At 44.4% G+C, this 19,996-nt stretch overlaps 1 protein-coding gene across 3 annotated transcripts in view; it reads right to left on the bottom strand.

The window, feature by feature from the left end:
- alpk1 (alpha-kinase 1) overlaps positions 1-19,996 on the bottom strand; it is a 134,395-nt gene that overhangs the window by 47,658 nt on the left and 66,741 nt on the right. For all 3 annotated transcript variants that reach the window (XR_013497815.1, XR_013497816.1, XM_078213651.1), the window contains exon 3: positions 18,960-19,114. Coding sequence is in view for 1 of the 3 variants with exons in the window: in XM_078213651.1 (XP_078069777.1) it covers positions 18,960-19,114 (155 nt within the window). In the remaining 2 variants the exon portion in view is untranslated. The remainder of the gene's footprint in view (positions 1-18,959; positions 19,115-19,996) is intronic.

The following is a 19,996-nucleotide window of genomic DNA, read 5'->3' as shown; positions in this document are numbered from 1 at the left end:
TTTTTGTTTATGCAAGGATATTAATGTTTATGAATCCACGATGGATAAACTGAGTTAAGATATAGTTTAGTCATGATCGAACTGAATGGTGGGCAAGGGCTTGATGGCCTGAATGAGCTACTCCAGTTGCTTTGTTCCTAAAATCTCAGAGCTGGAAGTGGTGAATCTTTCAACATATACTTCCGGGGTGCTACATAAGAACACTTTGAAATTGTTATTCCTTTGACGCTAAGTATTACCAATTTATAAAGCCAGAAAAGAATTCTTAATGGACTTATTGAAGGAGATTCTCTTCAGTGTGCTTCCTGGAGCAGTTGAAATGGAGTAGATGTTAGACTTTAGTACCCCTGCTGCATGGCATCAATAATGGGTTACGTATGAGGGTGATAGGCTATTTTACATGTGGAAAAAATCCCAATATGATTTCCTATTGCATGATGCTTTGTGGAATAAGTACAATGGTAAAAACAATTGGAGACGCATCATGCAGGAGTCTTACGGCTGTAGATTGTTATCTGTCTCCTTTTAATAAAGAGTGGTCCTGCATATGAACTTGTGACTAATTGACTCTGCTTGAAAATTACAGTCTGCCTGCCAGAAATCCCCTCATATTTCAGAGAAAGTAAAGGACTTGTTCTTTTGTGTGATCTCACCAAATTAAATGCAAAGCTTAACAACAGTGGCAGAGCAGAAATTATACTAGTTCCCCTCAATCTGCCCTTAATCTTTTTCCCCCAAGTAAGAGGTTGTTCATTATACACATTGGCTCCTGGCAAGGTTCTTGTTGCCAAGAGGCAGCCTGCCAGTGCCTGACTGCAAAATCTCATCGCTGGCACACCACTCTAGCAGCAGAAGATGCAGTTGTGTTCTTAAACGTGCAGAAGAGTCCTTATAATTCAATGGAATCTCAATCTTCTAGACCTGGGCTGAGACTGGGAAGTGTATGGGGGCCTATATGAAGGGTGAGCGGGACACGACTCAGCCTTCTCCCTCCATTTCCTGACTTAGGGGCTACTACCAGCACTATTTAAAGGGACCATCAACTATTTTCAGGTTAATTGCTGATTGATTTCCATTGGCAGCTGCTGAGTTAGAAGAAGTGTTTAGTGGTTTGCACTGCTAGTTAAAATTGCTGAAGTTGGTAGGGAGTAATGTGACATGTAGTGAATGTCTTGGTTCTGACTTCAAGGGTTTTGCTCAGATCATCTACTCCCACTAATGAGTGCAGTAGTTTCCTTCTCCTTGGTCTTCAGCATGACAGGGCAAATAAACAGTGGTGGCACAGAGGAGGACGAGCTGCTTGAAGAGGGAGGAGGTGAAGAGGAGCTTTCAGCAGAGGCCATATCCACCCAAGGTCTTCAGGGAGCAATGCTGCTATGAAAATCTCACCAACATTGGCTGGGATTTTCCAGTCTCATCTGCCCCAACGCCAGAACGATCAACAGACCATTAAATCATCCGTCAAATTTTCCGTTCCACCCACGATGATTTCCATGGCAAGCTGGACCAGAAAATCTATGTATAAAGTCTTCTATTCATGAAGGAGATGATATCTGCCACCTGTGACAGGCAGACCTGTAGCCTCAGAGCAGGGTGAGGATGGCATTGCCAGTGGCTGGAAAGGTAACTGCAGTCATGAACTTCTTCAAGTTGAGGTCTTTTCAGGTTGGAGAAGGTGACATCTCCAACATCACACAGATCGCCATCCACTGTTGTATACATGAGATATGCAAAAAGAAAATATTACCAAAGACAAGCAGGAAGAGTGAGCAAGAGGCTTCACTAGAATAGTCGTCGTTCCTGTATATATAGGCGACTGCAAGTAAGTTTGGAGATGTACTGTGACTGTCAATAGTTTCACTCAATATCCAGCTGATGTGCGACCTTACTTATTGCAGCATACAGCTTAATAGCCGGAATCCTGGCAGCAGTCATGATGTCTTTATTTTCGCAGTCTGCTGTGCCACCAACAATTGAGCCCCCGCAGGAAACCAGAGGATGGCTACTCGGCAACAAGGGCTATCTGTTAATCACATGGCTTATGACTACGGTGGCAACCCATGTGTGGGAAGCATGCATATAATGAGAACATGCCTTTGCCTGTCCACAGTGCCTGCACAATGCTACCCCAGTGGTTAGTGCTGCCTTTCAACCTTCGAGAACAATCTTGAGCAGCTCTCGCCCTAGAAAATCTGACTTTGGACTGCATTGTCTCAGGACAGGTGGCAGCAGTCTGGCATGATGGCTGACAGCTAACAGCAAGAGTACTGGTGGAGTAGCTGTGGTGGGAGAACAAATGCTGAGAGAGAACAGCAGAGTTGTACATAATGGAGCCACAGTCACTCCCCCAGGGTGGCACCTCAGCAATCCTAAAACCGTGTTCAATTGCTGAGATGCTGTAAGTCCCCGCCAGCTCCTCCACAGCCAAGAAGGCAGCAGCTACCTTTGTATGTCTGCAACCTAAGTTTCCACTGCTGTATTAACATATTGGGAAGAATTCTATCCAGTCTGTCATGGCATATAGGGAACACTTAATCACGGGAGAGGCCATGTGTTAGTCCCAGTAATTGGAAAAGATCCCGTGAGTAAGGCAGAGGTGGGAAGAGGTCCATGTGGAAAACTCACCCACTCGCTGTTTGATATAAATTAAGCTCAATAATGAGTTACATTGAGGGTGATTCTTCCAGCCCGCTGCACTGTTAGTGTAGCGCAACAGGCCAGGAAACATCAGGGGGGGCCTGTAGCGGGACTTGTGACCGGTATCTGATCGTGAGTCACCCAGGCCACTCATTTTTCAATGTAATCAGCCTTGTGCCGATTTATAATATTGAAATTACCCCCTCGACATTCAATGGCATTATCATCGCTGAATCCCCACAATCAACATCCTGGGATTACCATTGACCAGAAACTGAACTGGACTAGCCATATAAATATTATGGCTACAAGAACAGGTCAAAGGCTAGGAATCTGCAGTGAGTAACTCACCTCCTAAACCTCCAAAGTCCGTCCACAATCTCAAAGGCACAAAGTGTGATGGAATACCTTCCACTTATCTGAATGTGCACTGCTCCAATAATATTCAAGCAGCTTGACACCATCCAGGACAAAACAGCCTGCTTGATCGGCATCCCATCCACAAACATCCACTCCCTCCACCACCTATACACAGTGGCAGCAGTGCGTACTATCTATAAGACGCAGAGCAGGAACTCACCAAGGCTTCTTAAACAGGCACCTTCCAAACCCACCACCACTACCATCCAGGAGGACAAGATAGCAGACCTATGGGAACATCACCACCTGCAAGCTTCCCTCCAAAGTCACTCGCCATTCTGACTTGGAACTCCCTCCTGAACAGCACTGTGGCTGTACCTACACCTCATGAACTGTGGCAGTTCAAGAAAGCAACTTACCATCAGCTTCTCAGGGACAATTAGGGATGGGCCATAGAAGCTGGCCTGGCCTGGTCTACATCCCATGAATGAATAAATGAAAAGAATGAGAGGTGACCTTATTGAAACATAAATCACAGTGTATCAATCTACCCAGTGTATAAGACGATCTCATTTTTCCAGCCCAAGATCTTTTTCATATGCTCGGCATATAAGCCCCTTTTCAGTCAAAATATGTTGCATTTGCATTAATGTCAGACTCATTTTTTCACTCCACAAATACATGTTTTACTTTCCGTATAACTAGCTACAGTGAATCAAGCAATGTAGGTTGTGTCATAAAGATGTGTGCAAATTTAAGATACCCCCACTCTGCGCCAGATACTGATGAAATTTCAAAATGGCGGCCACACACAGGCATATAAATTAACCTTTGTTTTATGAGGGACATTTCAGGGATTGTGAAGGTCGGTTTATACGTCAACTTGTATGATACGATTCTGAAGGGCCTTGACATTGTAGATGCTGAGAGGATATTTCCACTCGTGGGGGAGCCTAAAACTAGGGAACACAGTTAAAAATAAGAGGCCTTCCATTCAGGATGGTGGTGAGGAGAAAGTTCTTCTCTCAGAGGATCATTTGTCTTTGGAATTCTTTTCCGCAGAGAGCAGTGAAGGCTGGTACTTGGCTAAGTTAGACAGGTTTTTGATCGACAAGTGAGTCAAGGATTATGGGGGACAGGCAGGAAAGTGGAGTTAAAACCACGATCAAATCAGCTCTGATCTTATTGAATGGTGGAGCAGGCTCGAGAAGCCGAAAGGCCTAGTCCTGCTGCTACTTCTTGTGATCCAATAATGGCACAGGAGCGAGAAATGGAAGAGAACATGATAGTGAGCAAATATTTTGCTTTAGTGATGTTGACTGGAGGATAAATATTGGGCAGGACACTGGGGAGAACTCCTCCACTCGTCTTCAAAACTGTGCCATGGGATTTTTACATCCATCTGAGACAGCAAAGGGAACCTGCGTTTTAACAGTTCATGTGAAGGGCAGTGTCTTCAACAGTGCAGAACATCCTCAATATTGCACTGAAGAGTTAGTCTAGATTTTTATGCTCAAGTCTCTAGAGTGGGTCTTGAACCTACAACCTTTTGATTCAGAGACAAGAGTGCTACCAACCGAGCAGTGGCTGATGTAAAAATAACATGCAGAAATGCTTGGTGCATTAGAAGCTCGCCGGATAGCCTGCAGTCACTGTCAAAAATCATGGAAGGGTCCAGTACCTGACCTGACTGACCAGAATCTGGAACTCATCCTTTCTACAATGGCAGTGACAGCTGACTCCGTTACTAACTGGTGAGTCCAACCGTAATGCTGCATCTGATGGCTGATGTCTCAGTTTTCATTGCAGCACAAGCAGAAGTTACCCAATACACTGTATTTAATGTTTCCAACACCAGTTAAAGAATCAATGGGAAATCTGCATTGTTCCCGTAGGGGAGGCCCAACTAAATTAAGTGGCTATCAGGCACTTAACTAGTCGGTGTTGGGCCTTCCCTAGGATTTCGATCCGAATGGCATAAATCCCACCTGCAAAGAGCTACCAGCCAATGAGAGACCAGCAGTTCTCCGTTACCGGCAGTGCCCTGCTGGGAGCTGGGAGCCATGGCTGCTGCTGGTAATACTCCAGGGTCTTCACCAACGATCATCATTGGATCCCTGGACTCAGAAAAATGAAGGCAGGATGGAGGGGGTCGCAGGAGAGGTTGTTGGAGAGAGACAGAGAAAGGGGTAGGATGGTGGTTCCCAACAGCATCTGCCCTCCCTGATGCCGGGTTCCTCAATTGGGCAGAGAGTGCCTGACAATGAGGAACCCCCTCCCACTACCCTCCACCTCCCCTCTAGGAAGCCCAACAAGGTTTGCTGGGAAACCTTCAGGAGACATGGGCAACCCATGCAAATCCAATCTAATCTCTGAGCCACCATTAAATTCCAGTGGGCTCAGGGATAATGGGGGCGATTGTCTCAAAAAAAACTAAGTGCCCAAATGGGCGGGAAAATGGGATATTTTCCCGTCTTTTTTTGGACCTGCTTAGCTATATGAAGCTCCGGCACTCTGTGTTCTATATAAGGGAGGGAGGTGGCCGGTGGTGGAGGGCGGGGGGGGGGGGGGGGGGGGGGGGGGCGGTGGAGGGGGTGCTTATTCTGCCTGAGAGGCTGGCAGCATAATGCTGAGTGCGCCACTGCACATGCGCTGATCTGTCAGTGTGAAGATTGGCTCATGCACACTGGCCCCCCTACATCGCTGGCCTTGCCATCGCAGGCCTCCCCCTCCTAATCACCAGCTTCCCAACCAGCCACCCCCCACCCCCTCCCCCACAATCACCAGCCTCCTGATCACCGGCCTCCTCAACCCCCCATCACTGGTCTACCCAACTCCTCCACCCATTCTCGGGCCAGCCTCCAGCCCCAACACCCCCCCCCCCCCAACATGTGCAGCCCCCAATCCTTCCCCCATGTGCAGCCCTGATTGCCCTCCTCCCTCCTTGGCCCACCGATTGCCAATGCACAATGCGCAGTGGGAAACCCTCCCCCCCCCCCTCCCCTCCCTCCCCGCCCCGCTCCCCACTACCACCACCGCCGATTGGTCCCGCCTGTCACTTGTGTAGCATGAATGTAATTTGCCACTTGTCAGCCCAAGCCTGGATATCGTCCAGGTCTTACCGCATTTGAACATTGACTGCTTAAGTATCTGAAGAGTTGCTAATGGTGCTGAAGATTGTGCAACCATCAGAAAACATCCACAATTTTGACCTTACGATGGAAGGAAGGCCATTGATGAAGCAGTTGAAGATGATTGGCCTTGGGTCATTCTCCTGAGGAGCTCCTGCAATGTCTTGGAACTGAGATGATTGACTTCCATCAACCATGGCCATCTTTCTTTGTGCCAGGTATGACTCGAACCAGTGGAGAGATTTCCCCTTGATTCTCATTGACTCCAGTTTTGCTTAGGGCTCCTTGATACACTTGGTCAGATGCTACCTTGATGTCATGGGCAGTCACTCTCATCTCACCTCTGGAGTTCAGCTCTTTTGTCCATGTTTGAAACAAGTTGGTAATGGTCGAGTGGGGGCAATGCCAGGCCATGAGGTTACAGATTGTGGTTGGGTACAATTCTGCTGCTGCTGATGGCTAACAACAGCTCTTGGATGTCAGTTTTGAGTTGCTAGATCTGTTCCAGTGGGAGTGCCACATAACATGATGGAGGATATCCTCAATATAAAGACAGGACTTTGTTTCCTCAGGGACTGTGTGGTGGTCACTCCTACCAATACTGTCATGGACTGATGCATCTGAACTCTAATGAGTATAAGCCCAATCTGCTCAATCTTAACTCATAAAACAACTCCTCCATCTTAGAAATAGACCTAGTGAACTTTCTCTGAACTGCTTTTAATGCAAATATATCCCAGGAAGCTGTGAACGACTGGTGAATTTCAGCCATAGCATTTGAAGATGTAGCCACTGACCTTGATTAACCGTAAGCTACTTGCAGGACTGCAAACAGGTTCTCGGGGGCTACACAGCTAACATTGATCTCCATGGCTATCCACTTTCACTGCCTTCACAGTGTCTGTCAGGAGCGCCCTGTGGGCACAGTATGCCTCACCTCCTGTCCACATCCTGTGCCCAGGCCTCCAGTGCTGCACTGGAGCATGCTTTCGGCCCAGTTGTGCCATTTTCTAGCATTCTTCCTGCTTGAATGCTCTTTTCCAGCCTCATTCTGCGCCTGCTGCAGCCACAATGCATCTTCCCTTTAAGAGGTGCAGCCTAGCTTTAAGGGGAGCTAACCTCTCATGCGTTAGCACCTCAGCAGCATGCTTAGCATTGGCGGCACTTTACAATCAGGGTAATGAATAAACAGCACAAAGTTTGCATGCTGTCTGCATTGGAAGCAACAAGCACAGCTTAATAACAGAGCGCGAACCCTGCACCCACTTTTCAGCCTTATCGAATTTCAAAGACCAACATGTGCCATGACATGACTCGAGAATGGCAGGGGAGTTCTCTCAGTGATCCGGCCAACAGTTGCCCATCAAGCAACAGCACCAACAGCAGACCATCTGGTTATTTATCTCATTGCTGCGTGTGAAATTTTAGTTGCCACATTGCCTACAAAACAGTGACTACAGTTCAAAAGTCATTCATTATGAATGTCCTGAGGACACAAAAGGTGCTACATAAATACAAGTTATTTTGTTAAGCACATAATCTAAGCTGAGACTTGTATGAAGCACTGAGGGGGTGTTGCAATGTTGAAAGTTCCTTTGCTTGAACAAAGTGGTAAATGAGGAACACCTCCACCTTGAGTTGGATGTTAAAGATCTCTTGGCACTAAAGGATGAATTGGAACTTTGCTTTCTGAGAGAACACAATTTTTGTGTGCACCCAAAGCACAGTAGCATTTTTACCCTTAGAATCAGTGAAGTGCTTTGATCAGTTTTCAAGAATCTTCAATAAGGCATTAGAGAAATGCAGGCCTTTTCTTTTATTTAGCTACAAAATGATTGAAGGTCTAATAAAACCATGTGTGGTGATTTAAAACAAGGGCCAATTTAACTATCATTTAACTGAAAATATAAATTTATTTTATAAACTGGTTCAACATTAGCTCAAGATTTCCAATACAGTCACATTGAATTGCACTGTCTTATTGTTATGAAGACACATGTGGCAACTATTTTATACGCAAGATATTGCAAAATAAATGAACATCTCAAAACCCAATATAAGTCTACTGTTAGATGTGATTCTGTAATTGGGCAGCACTTGCTGATCAATCCTGAGAGTGCTAATAAACACTAGCAACAATTTAAGATTCAAGTTCATAAGTTGGCTCATTTACACTTGCTGGCAAAGTGACATATATTCATGCACAGGGACTCCATTTCTGAAAACAATAGGAATGTTTTCAAGTCTTGCGCATTTTCTGAATTACCCTGGAGCTTGGGGAGGCCTTAGTTCAACGTTGCTTTTTCCATGGCAACACCTCAGCCAATCAGATTCAACTTGCCAACCTATCACACTCTTTCTTACTGTAGTATAAATTATCGTGATTGTTTGACATTTCGCATCCCTCAGTTTGTTCTGACATGAGACAAAAAGCTTTGGCAATATGTCTCTCTCTTTAGTAATATTCAAAATTAGGTAACTGAAAACCTGCCACAATTGCAGCTCATCAAACTTTTCTCTAAAATCTTCTGCCCATCAGCAAATTAAAATTAATTTCCCAACCTAACATATCAATTCTGCAAGATCTTAACTTCATACAATCACCAGAGATGGTTCCAGCTGTGGTTTGACAGGAAGAGTCCATAGGAAACATTGCAGAATATCCAGGAACATGTAAAGCTATAGCCTCAAATGCAAGTGGGTTTTATCCATTCTCTCAGCCTTGTTCCATTTATTATCACTCCCTGGACAAAAGATTGAATGCAAGTGACTCCACCAACAAAAGGGCTTTGAATCTGAAGGGAAAGTAGCTCTCAAAGAGGGTGAAAAAATCCAAGTGGCTCTATTATTTGGACTTACACTAATTAGACATTTTTCCCTTCAACTATTCATTGCTGCAGTGAAGACAAACTTACTGAATTACTTTCTAAAGTGTTTGCAAAAGTTTACATCTGTTTGTGTCTCTGTGGAGTAAAATAAGCACTTCAGCAGCATTGTGTAAAACTGGAGAAAGTTGGTATTGTTTGTACTATTGTGGAATCATGACAACAGGCATAAATTAATGAAACACTTCTCAGGAGGCATTACCATTTCAAACACAGCATCTTTCCAAATTAGCAAAGAGAAACCAGCCCTTCACTTTCAGGAAAATTTTAAAATAGCAAAACCCTGATTAGTTACCAGAAGGAGCAGAAGCCAGGAGCAAGAGGAATACTTGTGGGGAGACTTGCTTCAGGGGGATTAATATCTAATCTATTATATTCATGTCTTCAATTCTGGAAGGGGCATTTGGTTTGCTTTCTGCTCCTTTCCTAATTTCATCTCATAAATGCCGACGCTCATTTTTCATGACCACATCTGTGGATTCAGTATTTTTAGCATGTTTTGCACTCCAGCCCACTTTCTCCTGAATCTCCCCTCTGCCTTGTAGTAGTTCAGGATTTAGTGTCGAAGGGAGCATTACTGACTTGGACAAGGGCTTAGTGAGGCGAGAGTCTGAAATTGTGAAGTTCGGTGTATTTATTTGTGTGATATTAGGGATGGGTTTTTGGGCCTTTACTCTCAGGGAAGAAGCTCTAATGTAGGGCTGGATTTAGCGGGCACGTTTGCAGCGGGTGCAAATCTAGTTACAGCCGCTAAGCCAGAACGGGATTTGCACCGGCCGGATCTCAGTTTGAGATCTTCCCCAACCCAAGCTGGTGAAGTAAGGGATTTGCATGAATTTAAATCAAGTTATATATAATTAAACGGCTTTATGCCGTAGCGCCCTGGAATGCTCCCCTTCCGGCGGCGTGACATCACGCTGCCATGGTTCACTGCAGGTTTTCGTCAGGAGGACAACACCGGGGGTGCAGAGGTGCCTGTGGGCCCCAGGGGTTGAGGGCCAAGGCTGGATATTGCCCTCTGGTAACCTGGCAATGCTTCCTGGCACTGCCAAATGGAGGTGCCAGGGACAGTGGCAGCGGGCACTGAAGTGTGCACCAAGTAGGGCACTGTCAGGGAGCATTAGCCTCTGCCAATTGTGGGGGGGATTCCCCAAAGCTTGTGGAGGGTGCCCTTCATGGCATGTGGTGGGATGGAGTCTATTATGTTTGCAGATCGGGGCACTCTTTTGCCCTTTCTCTGCCAGAGTGATGACATAAACACCCCTCCACACTCACCCAGCCAACGATCTACTTTTGGCAGTGTCAGAAGTCCTGGTCAATAAAATTGGCCGTATTTCTGGAGAAACTCCAATTTTCAGTCAGAACCTGGCACTTTGCCATTATTTGTTTGAAAATTCCACCCACAGTGTTTGCATGCCCTGGAAGATGCAAGGGAGCAAACTTATCCTGCCAGCTGTAGGTATTCTAAAAGATTTTTGTGGGTGGGGGCTGTTTCACACAAACCAGACTTCTTGCCTCATTCACAAGAACTAATGTTGCCTGGATGTTCAGTGTCCAAAATGTGTGATGGCATTGCCTGCAGCTAACCCGATTGATGGGAAGCTCCACGGGAATTCTGAGGCAAGTCAAGCTTTAAAAGTATATTTATTAGTCACAAGTAAGGCTTACATTAACACTGCAATGAAGTTACTGTGAAAATCTCCACACTCCGGCACCTGTTCGGGTCAATGCACCTAACCAACACGTCTTTCGGACTGTGGGAGGAAACTGGAGCATCCAGAAGAAACCCATGCAGACATGGGGAGAACGTGCAAACTCTACACAGAAAGTGACCCAAGCAGGGAATCAAACGAAGGTCCCTGGCGCAGTGCTAACCACTGTGCCACCGTGCTGCTGAAGGGGAGCATAGATGAAGGTTCAGGTTTGAAACCAAGGCAGATGCCCTGACTATCTATTCTCCTTTGTTGGCACTAGGACCTGCAGGGAGGTGGGTCGGAGTAAGGTCTACAATGGCCTGGGACAGAAAATTCTGATATCCAAAGGCAAATGGGATGTTGGCCTATATCGCAAGGGGGATAGAATATAAAAGCAGAGATGTCTTGCTGCATCTGTACAGGGCATTGGTGAGGCCGCAGCTGGAATACTGTGTGCAGTATTGGTCCCCTTATTTGCGGAAGGATATATTGGCCTTGGAGGGAGTGGAGAGAAGGTTCACCAGGTTGATACCAGAGATGAGGGGTGTTGATTATGAGGAGAGACTGAGCAGATTGGGTTTGTATTCGTTGGAATTTAGAAGGCTGAGGGGGGATCTTATAGAGACCTATAAGATAATGAAGGGGCTGGATAGGGTAGAGATGGAGAGATTCTTTCCACTTAGAAAGGAAACTAGAACTAGAGGGCACAGCCTCAAAATAAAGGAGGGTTGGTTTAGGACAGAGTTGAGGAGGAACTTCTTCTCTCAGAGGGTGGTGAATCTCTGGAATTCTCTGCCCACTGAAGTGGTGGAGGCTACCTCGTTGAATATGTTTAAATCACAGATAGATGGATTCCTGATCGGTAATGGAATTAGGGGTTATAGGGATCAGGCGGGTAAGTGGAACTGATCCACTTCAGATCAGCCATGATCTTATTGAATGGCGGGGCAGGCTTGAGGGGCTAGATGACCTACTCCTGCTCCTATTTCTTATGTTCTTATGTTCAAAGACTGAACATTTATAGTGAATTTCAAGACTGCTGCTCCTGTCTAGCACTGAAGTAAAGTGGAGCAAGAAAATCTGCCCCTTGATAACCTTCTCTTTGCTTCTGCCTTGCTCTCCCCCTTTTAATAGCCTATAACCCATCACATTTCAAACGTCCTTGTGTTCTAAAGAAGAATCATATTTGACCCAAAACATAGGCTGGGATTCTCCGCCCTGTTTTTGATGGGCGAGAAAGCTAGAGAATCCATTGGGAGTCCCCAAACAGCCTTTACTTCAGTGACATAATGGAGTTCGAGCCATGGAAGGTCGGGAACCCCATTACCACACATTTGGATATCATTATATTCAGTAGGACGGCACGGTGGCACACAGCTCCAGGGACCAAGGGCCAATTCTGACCTTGGGTGACCATCTATGTGGAGTTTGCACAATCTACCCATGTCCTTCCACAGTCCAAAGATTTGCAAGTTAGATGGGCCGGCCATGCTAAATTGTCACTTAGATGTGTAGGTTAAATGGATTAACCATGGGAAATGTGTGGGGATTTGCAGGGATAGGGCAGGGGAATAGGGCCTGGGTAAGATACTTCATCAGAGAGTCAGTGCAGACCCGATGGGCCAAATGGCCTCTTTTGCACTGTAGGGATTCTATGATTCTATGTTTAGTGGGCTTCTGTGCTGTGTTATCTCTCCATGATAGGATCTCCCCCCTCCCCCGTGTCGGTGTCACATTGGCGGGGTTTACAACAGGTCCTGACAAATGGGGTGGGGAGTGGCTGGAGGGGATGGGAGGGGGGGTTGTGGAGTGGCTGTCCATGGCTGGGGGTTTTAGTTTTATTAGATTGGAACACTCCTTAAAAACAGCGCCCTGATCTCTTGAAAGCCGCTGCAGCTGGTAGGGTGGGCTCCACCAGCATGATGTGGGACCCTCCATCAGGATTCTTCTGGAGCCAGTGGGTAGCACAATGTTTTTTCTGCCTGAGTTGACACTTAGTCAAAGGATGATAAAATTCTGCCCGTTAACTCTGTTTTTCAGTCTCCACAGATGCTGCCAGACCTGCTGAATTTTGGCAGCACTTTTTTGTTTCTATTTCTGATCTCCAGCATCTGCAGCATTTTGCTTTAATTTTACCATTAACATTAACAATTCAGTTCTGTCTTCTTAGTTAGATCGGTCTGAATCAATCCACACTAACCTGAGCCATGCATCTTAAAATCTTAGTTAATACGACGATAATTGTACTGTAACACTCTCCCACAAGATTTGAATCAGAGGGTTGAATCTTCTGGTAGCGCTGAGGTTGTGGCAGAGGGACTGGAACTATATGGCACTTCTGCTTGTAGGTGGCACAATTCATCATTCATGCACAAGGAGTTTGATGAATCATGAGACGGAGGTGACAGCAAGTTGATATTCCCCGCTTTTTCTCCATTCCCTCCATCATGTATCCTTCATCTTAACACTTGAGTGGAGATATACCAGCAGAAATAAATAATATTATTCATGCATTATTAGAGCGAAGCAACATTTTTTTCCTGATATTATTGGACTAAACAAACAACAAAATTACAAAGTAATAATTAGAATTATTATTATGTTCCTAATAAATAAACATTGTACTTATAAACCTTGTAATGCTTTAAGTTTCACAATAGGCTTACATGAACATTGCAATGAAGTTACTTTGAAAATCCCCTAGTTGCCACACTCCAGCACCTGTTTGGGTACAGAGGGAGAATTTAGCATGGTCAATGCGCCTAAGCAACACGTCTTTCAGACTGTAGGAGGAAACCGGAGCATCTGGAGGAAACCCACGCAGACACGGGGGGAATGTGCAGACTCTGCACAGACAGTGACCTGAGTCAGGAATCGAACATCGGTCCCTGGTGCTGTTAGGCAGCAGTGCTAACCGCTGTGCCACCGTGCCACCCATTTCATGCCAGAAGTGAATTTCAATCATTTATTTCAACTTGATGAGATCTAACAATAACCTTGTGCAGAAATTATTGTATCTCATTGATGGCGGTGGTTATTTCTTTATGATTGTAACTCTACTGCCTGATCTATCTTTGTTCTTCTTCCACTTCTCTGCAGTCATCAACAAGGTGGGCAACACCATTCTTCTCTACTGCCTCTCCTCTGTTGTCCATCTTTATGAGATGCTTGTTTGGTTTGACCCTTTCCTACCTGATCATAGCCATAAAACTTCTGGCTACAGGCGCTATTCACACATCTGCATTGTCACCTGTAGAGCTGCCCAAGTGTCCATGCTTGGCTCCCTCTCCCTCTTCATCTACATGCTGTCCATTGGCGATAACATCCAGAGTCATGTAACTCTGTAAGTGAATGGTTTTGGGGGTATTCAAAATCTCCCCCATTGGATCAGCTTCTCCATGTATCCTGATGGCACCCAGTTTTAACTCTGCACATGCTTCTAACCCCTCCCTTACCCCATGTTATCAGATTCCCTGTTCTATGTATATATTTAATTGCGCTGTAACTTTCTTTAGCTAAACAATAGAGACAGCACAATCATCGAGGGTTATTCTAATCTAACCAACCCATGCGAAACTGATGGGATTAGGACAGACATCTTTTTCATCTCCATTTCTCCCCTCACCCTATCCCCAGATTTTACTTTGTATTAATGTCCTGTGAGTTAAGTTAAAATGACCCCTATTTTCTTTGACCTCTGCTATAAGCATGCTACCAATTCCACTCCATTCTAGTCACCGCCTTAGAGTTTACCAGATGGTTTGCATGTTCAGTATCCTATCTGGCCCCAGGTTGAGCTTCCAAATGCATATCCTCTCCACCAAAAACTTCACCCAACCTCTGGCCTAACCTCTGGCCTAACCTCTGTCGAAACCCTCATGCCTCATGCACATTCCTCATTTCCTCCAGAATTGATTACTCCAAAGCTCTGATTTCCGACCTCCCACCCTCCATCTTCCTCAAATCTCACATCAACTGTATTTCTGTTACTGGTGTCCTATCCTGCACCAAGTTGCACTCGCTCATCACCTTGTCCTCATTGGTATACTTTTATGTCCACTCCTTCAATGCTTCAAGTTTGAAAGATTTTAAAGCCTTCCATGGTCTCATCCTTGTCCACATCTATAAGATCCTCCACTGTTCACATTTCCCCAAATCTCCATTATTCTGAGTCCAGCATCTTTGCCTGTTCCTCTTCTTTCACCCTGCCATTGGTGGTAAAGCCTTCTGCCACATTGACCACGTGTTCAGGAATTCTCTACTTCACCTTTCGCTCCTCCTTTAAGGTTCTCACTAAAATGCTCATTTCTGATCACATTTTGGACCACTTCTTCTCAATAACTCTTGATGTTGGCTTGGCAGAGTTTTCTTCACACCACTGTGAAATACCTGACCACATTGTTCTACGTTAAGAATACATAATATCAATGCAAGCTGTTCTTGCTCAAGTGCGAAAATCTTTTTAAAAATCCATGAAATTAGAGTTTCTTTACAGGTCATATTTTCCTGTGCATTCATAGAATCATAGAATCCCTACAGTGCAGAAGGAGGCCATTCGGCCCATTGAGTCTGCACCGATTCTCTGACAGAGTATCTTATGCAGGTTCTCTCCCCTGCCCTATCCCCGTAACCTCACACATTTACCATGGCTAATTATTCTAATCTTGACATCTTTGGACATCAGGGGCAATTTAGCATGGCCAGTTCATTTAACCTGCATATCTTTGGACTGTGGGAGGAAACCGGAGCACCCGGAGGAAATACAGGCAGACACGTGAAGAACATGCAAACTCCGCACAGGCAGTGATCCAAGGCCAGAATTGAACCCGGATTCCTGGTGCTGTGAGGCAGCAGTGCTAACCACTGTGTCACTAATGCACTGTGCTGCATTAGAGCTAATGGACTAGTACTTCAATTGTAAACATCATTAATAAATAGAGTTTTTTGAATTAGTATTCCTGACATACAGAGCAGGTTAAAAACTAGGAATCCTGTGGTGAGTAACTTACCTCCTGACCCCCCCAAAATCTGTCCACCATCTACAAGGCGCAAGTCAGGAGTGTAATGGAATAATCTCCACTTGTCTGGATGAGTGCAGCTCCAACAACATTCAGCAAAACTCAACACCATCCAGGACAAAGCTACCCCTTCCACAAACATTTAATTCCCATCCCACTGATGAACAGTTGCAGCCATATGTGCCATCTGTAAGATGCACTGCAGGAATTCACCAAGGTTCCTTAAGTAGCGCCTTCCAAACCCACAATTACCATCTAGAAGGACAAGAGCAGCAGATACATGGGAACACCACCACCTGGAGGTTCCCCTCCAAGTCATTCATCATCCTGACTTGGAAACAGCTCTTTCACTGTCGCTAGATCAAAGTCCTGGAATTCCCTCCTCTACAGCATTGTGAGTGTACCTACATCTCAGGGACACAGCGTTTCAAGAAGGCAGCTCACCACTACCTTCTGAAGGACAACTAGGGATGGGCAAATGCTGGTCTAGCTGGCGACACCCACATCCCATAATATGATTTTTTTTTTAAATTAGGAAGTCACGTTGGGAATTTCCGAGCAATTGAATCTGGAGGTGATGAGGCATGTATATGTGAGTTCCAGCAATGGAATTACTGAGGTATGATCCAATGTAACAATGAACACAGATGAACTTAAGCACTCTGTAGAATGGAGAAGATAGGGTTTGCAACTTGGTCAAAAAGAATACTGAGGAACCAGACAGTCTGGTTCAACCTGAGGCTCTCAGCATAACCCTCATGTATTGGAGAATCATATGGGCTGCTCTAACCATGCCCTCCCTCCAAGTTTTCATTCCCATCATACAAAGCTGTGAGTCAGGAGCATTTAGTTATGACATCTAACACAAAGGCTGGAATTTTACCGCCCCGCCACCACGTGAATCGGAGTGGGCGAGGGGCGGATCATGGAAAGGTCTGTTGACCTCAGGCGGGAGTTTACGGTTTCGGGACGAACAAGGCCGGAAAATCTTGCCCAAAATCTATTTTGAAGCATTCTAGATTCTTACAATTGAGTTTGTGTGCATCAGGTGATGGACATGCATACCGCACAATGGAACACTTTCCCAGTTTTGTCACCAGTTGTCAGCTTTATAAACCCCAAGAATAAAGGGAAAAGGAAAGATTTTCTGCCAGACAAAAAGCTATGGAGATTCTGGAAAAGTCAACATTTTCCCAGAGCTTCTCCAGTCCTCCTGCTGAAGTTATGGTGGAAGAACCTGGGAACCACCATAGAAATTCCACCCTTGGTGTCAAAAATGTGTGTGACTGGATTAAGGCTGCCCCAGGTCATTCCATGCAGGAACCTGCACTTTCAAAAGGACACCTCCAAAACTATCACCCTGAAGTTGCTTTTATACTATGCAAGACTGTACTGGCGCCGATTATTAAGAAAGATCCAGTTTTACAAAAACAAGTGTTTTCATCAGCAGCCAAAGTGTATCTCTACAGATTGACCTTGGAGCTGTAGTGAGTTGCTCAAGAACTGTATATTCACGAACATCTTCGTAAAACAATTCATCAACACTAAGATTTTCACAGTATTCTACATAATGGCAGCTGTTGAATACTGATCACTGCTAGATGCTGTTAAGCTTTAACCTCCTTCACTACCGCTGATGGAAATCATTGCGGCAAATCACAAGAGTCTTAAAAAATGCTAACTAGAAATTCCAAAGTAGGACATGGTTAAAATGTTAAAAGGAAACACTGTGAAGTTTTAAAGTTGCACTGTCCTGCATTCATGAAAAATGACTGTGTGGTTCAATCAAAACCAAACGGATAATTAAGAGAGGGAACATTTTTGCCTGAAATAAGTGTTTAAACGCTGTGGAATATTTTCCGATTCTGTATTCATGTTTCTTCTTCCAAATGAGGACCACAGAATACCAACACAACCAAAGCTCAGTGCAAAACAATCTATATTCCTAAATCTAAAAAAAAGTCACGGGTCAAAGTGGCACTTTTTCTGCTGCTGTTTGCAGTTTGGAATTTTTTTTTCCACCTCCTTCTCTTTCAGAAGTACACAATGGCACTGGAATATAAATTACCAGCAGCGATTAAATAATAGTTCAAAGCCGATCGCGAGGACTGTGGTGTTTACAAAGTATTTTTTAAGCAGCATGATGAAACATTGCAAGAAGAGACATTAACCTATGGGCTCAAGTATCAGTGAATGGTTCGAACTGGCATGAGGTTGGATTTTGGGCCTGAATAGTGTGTGACCCCATGATTTGCTTTGTTTAGCTATGGCAGCTGCGGTTATCAACAGATGTTTCGGCAATAAATAATTGGTATCATCTCAGAAAAGAGCCGTCTACCTGGGGAGAAGGCATAATACAAAAAACACGGGGTCGCTATTACTGCTGCATTAATCTCTCATGTACACAGGTTTCTTGGGGAGTTTACTGCAGGTGTTTCTTCTGTGAGAAAGCCTTCTGATGCAGGCAAACTCTCTAAAGTTATAAAGCTTTTGTGTGGGATAACGAAGGTCAAGCAGAGCTATAAATTCCTGTCTTGAAGGAACAAAAACAGCTTTACTACTTTTATAGACAATCACTCCCCCCACCCCCTCCCAAAAAAACATGCACAAAATACTTAACAGAACAGAGTAAAACTTTTTTTAAAAAAGATTTCGTGTTCACTAGCAAATTGTTTTTGGACTTTGAAAGTTAATGAGAAAATAAAGTGAAAATATTTATCTCTGGCTTGGTGATGGAGAAAGAAAACGACTGTAGATCCATTTTTGGTGGGGGGGAAGGCTTTTTAATTTACAGGTTCTGAGAAAATGTTGAACATCCTTTGTGGAACTAACATACGAAAACTTTGGAGTTGAATTCCCAAGACAGAATGGGTTGTTTTGGTTGTGCTTGTTTAAAAAATGGGGGAGGGAAGAGACAGTCCCTCTTTTATAATGATCCCCACGTCTGTGCCTTTCAGAATGTTTGGAATATTGGCTCATCTCCGTTCATGTGAGAGAGGTCACTTTTACTCATTAGCTTTGGTGAGCAGCGTGTGTTTGGTTTCATTAAGTATAATGCGAAAGAATGAAAATAATTTTACAAAACTAGAAAGACATCCCCCTTACTGAAGCCCTTGAAAGTATTTAAAGATGCGTCGTAATCATGTGTGGATTAAGTGAGAAAATATTTTGTTTTCATGCGTAAATCTTTTTGAAAAGGACTTTTTTTTTGTGCAACAGGTGCATTATTCATACCAACAAATCTGGCAGCTTCTCGCTGATGATATCTTTCAGGTTTGTTTTGTCTTCTGGGCATACTTCTTGTTTGTATTGCCACCTCTCTGGCACAAAGGGCCATTTCATTTCCTTTGCCTGCTCCAGCAGGGTCCTCAGATCAGCAGAGAGTGAAGCTAGGAAGGTTAAAGTTCATGTAAGGAAATCTCAAAGAAATAAAAGACACCTCAATTGCAAACGCTAAGATATGGCATCTGAAGTTGTGAAAGCACGTCCACTTGAGAGTAACTACAAGCTGCTCAGTCCTTACAAAAGAGTCATAATGATGATTTGTCTGTCACTGGGTGCTTCACTATACCATGCCCTGCAGGTAAACAAACTCAATCAGCTCTTAAAAACGTTTTTAAAGGAAGTAAATCCTTTCAATGACACTCTATGCATGAAGAACCATAGCAGGAATGGAATGAGACAAAATGGTCATCAAAACACTTAGTAATGCACACTGTAGCAAAGTGCCTGGGATTTGTTTTAAGCAGAATTGGCCGGGGCCATTTTGTGAACTCTGCATTGCTGACGAATTTACAAAAAAAACCTGAAGAATATTTGTCCTTGAAATTCCACAGTGGTTTTCCCAGTCTCCTGCTGGAGTTATAGTTGGAGATCGGGTCTACTCCAGCAGAATTTCAGAGCCTATGTTCTGGAGCATTTGATTTGGATGTCAGCCAGAATACAGCGAGTATACCTTATTAGTTAAAACATATAAACCAGTGTTTGGACACTTGTTTTTTTACCTTGTGACTAAGTTAATCCACTCATGCAGTGCTCATCAATAACATCCACCTACCTACTCATTACGGCTTTGCTTTATGCACCAACCCCTCGTGCTAATGAATAAGGATGGATTAACAAAGCTAAATTCTAGCTGATGCCAAGCTAAGCTTCTTTCTTTTTTCAAACTTTGAGTACTGAATGACTTCTATAGATTTTAAAACATGAACGCAAGGAGGCGGTGGAAAAAAGACTTGATCCCTTCTGTCAGAGGACTGAGTTCAGAGGAG

Source organism: Mustelus asterias, chromosome 1 (genome assembly GCF_964213995.1).
Source record: "Mustelus asterias chromosome 1, sMusAst1.hap1.1, whole genome shotgun sequence".
In the NCBI taxonomy this organism is placed as follows: domain Eukaryota; kingdom Metazoa; phylum Chordata; class Chondrichthyes; order Carcharhiniformes; family Triakidae; genus Mustelus; species Mustelus asterias.
Note: the sequence above shows the minus strand (reverse complement) of the source record. Positions and strands in the feature narration are given on the sequence as shown.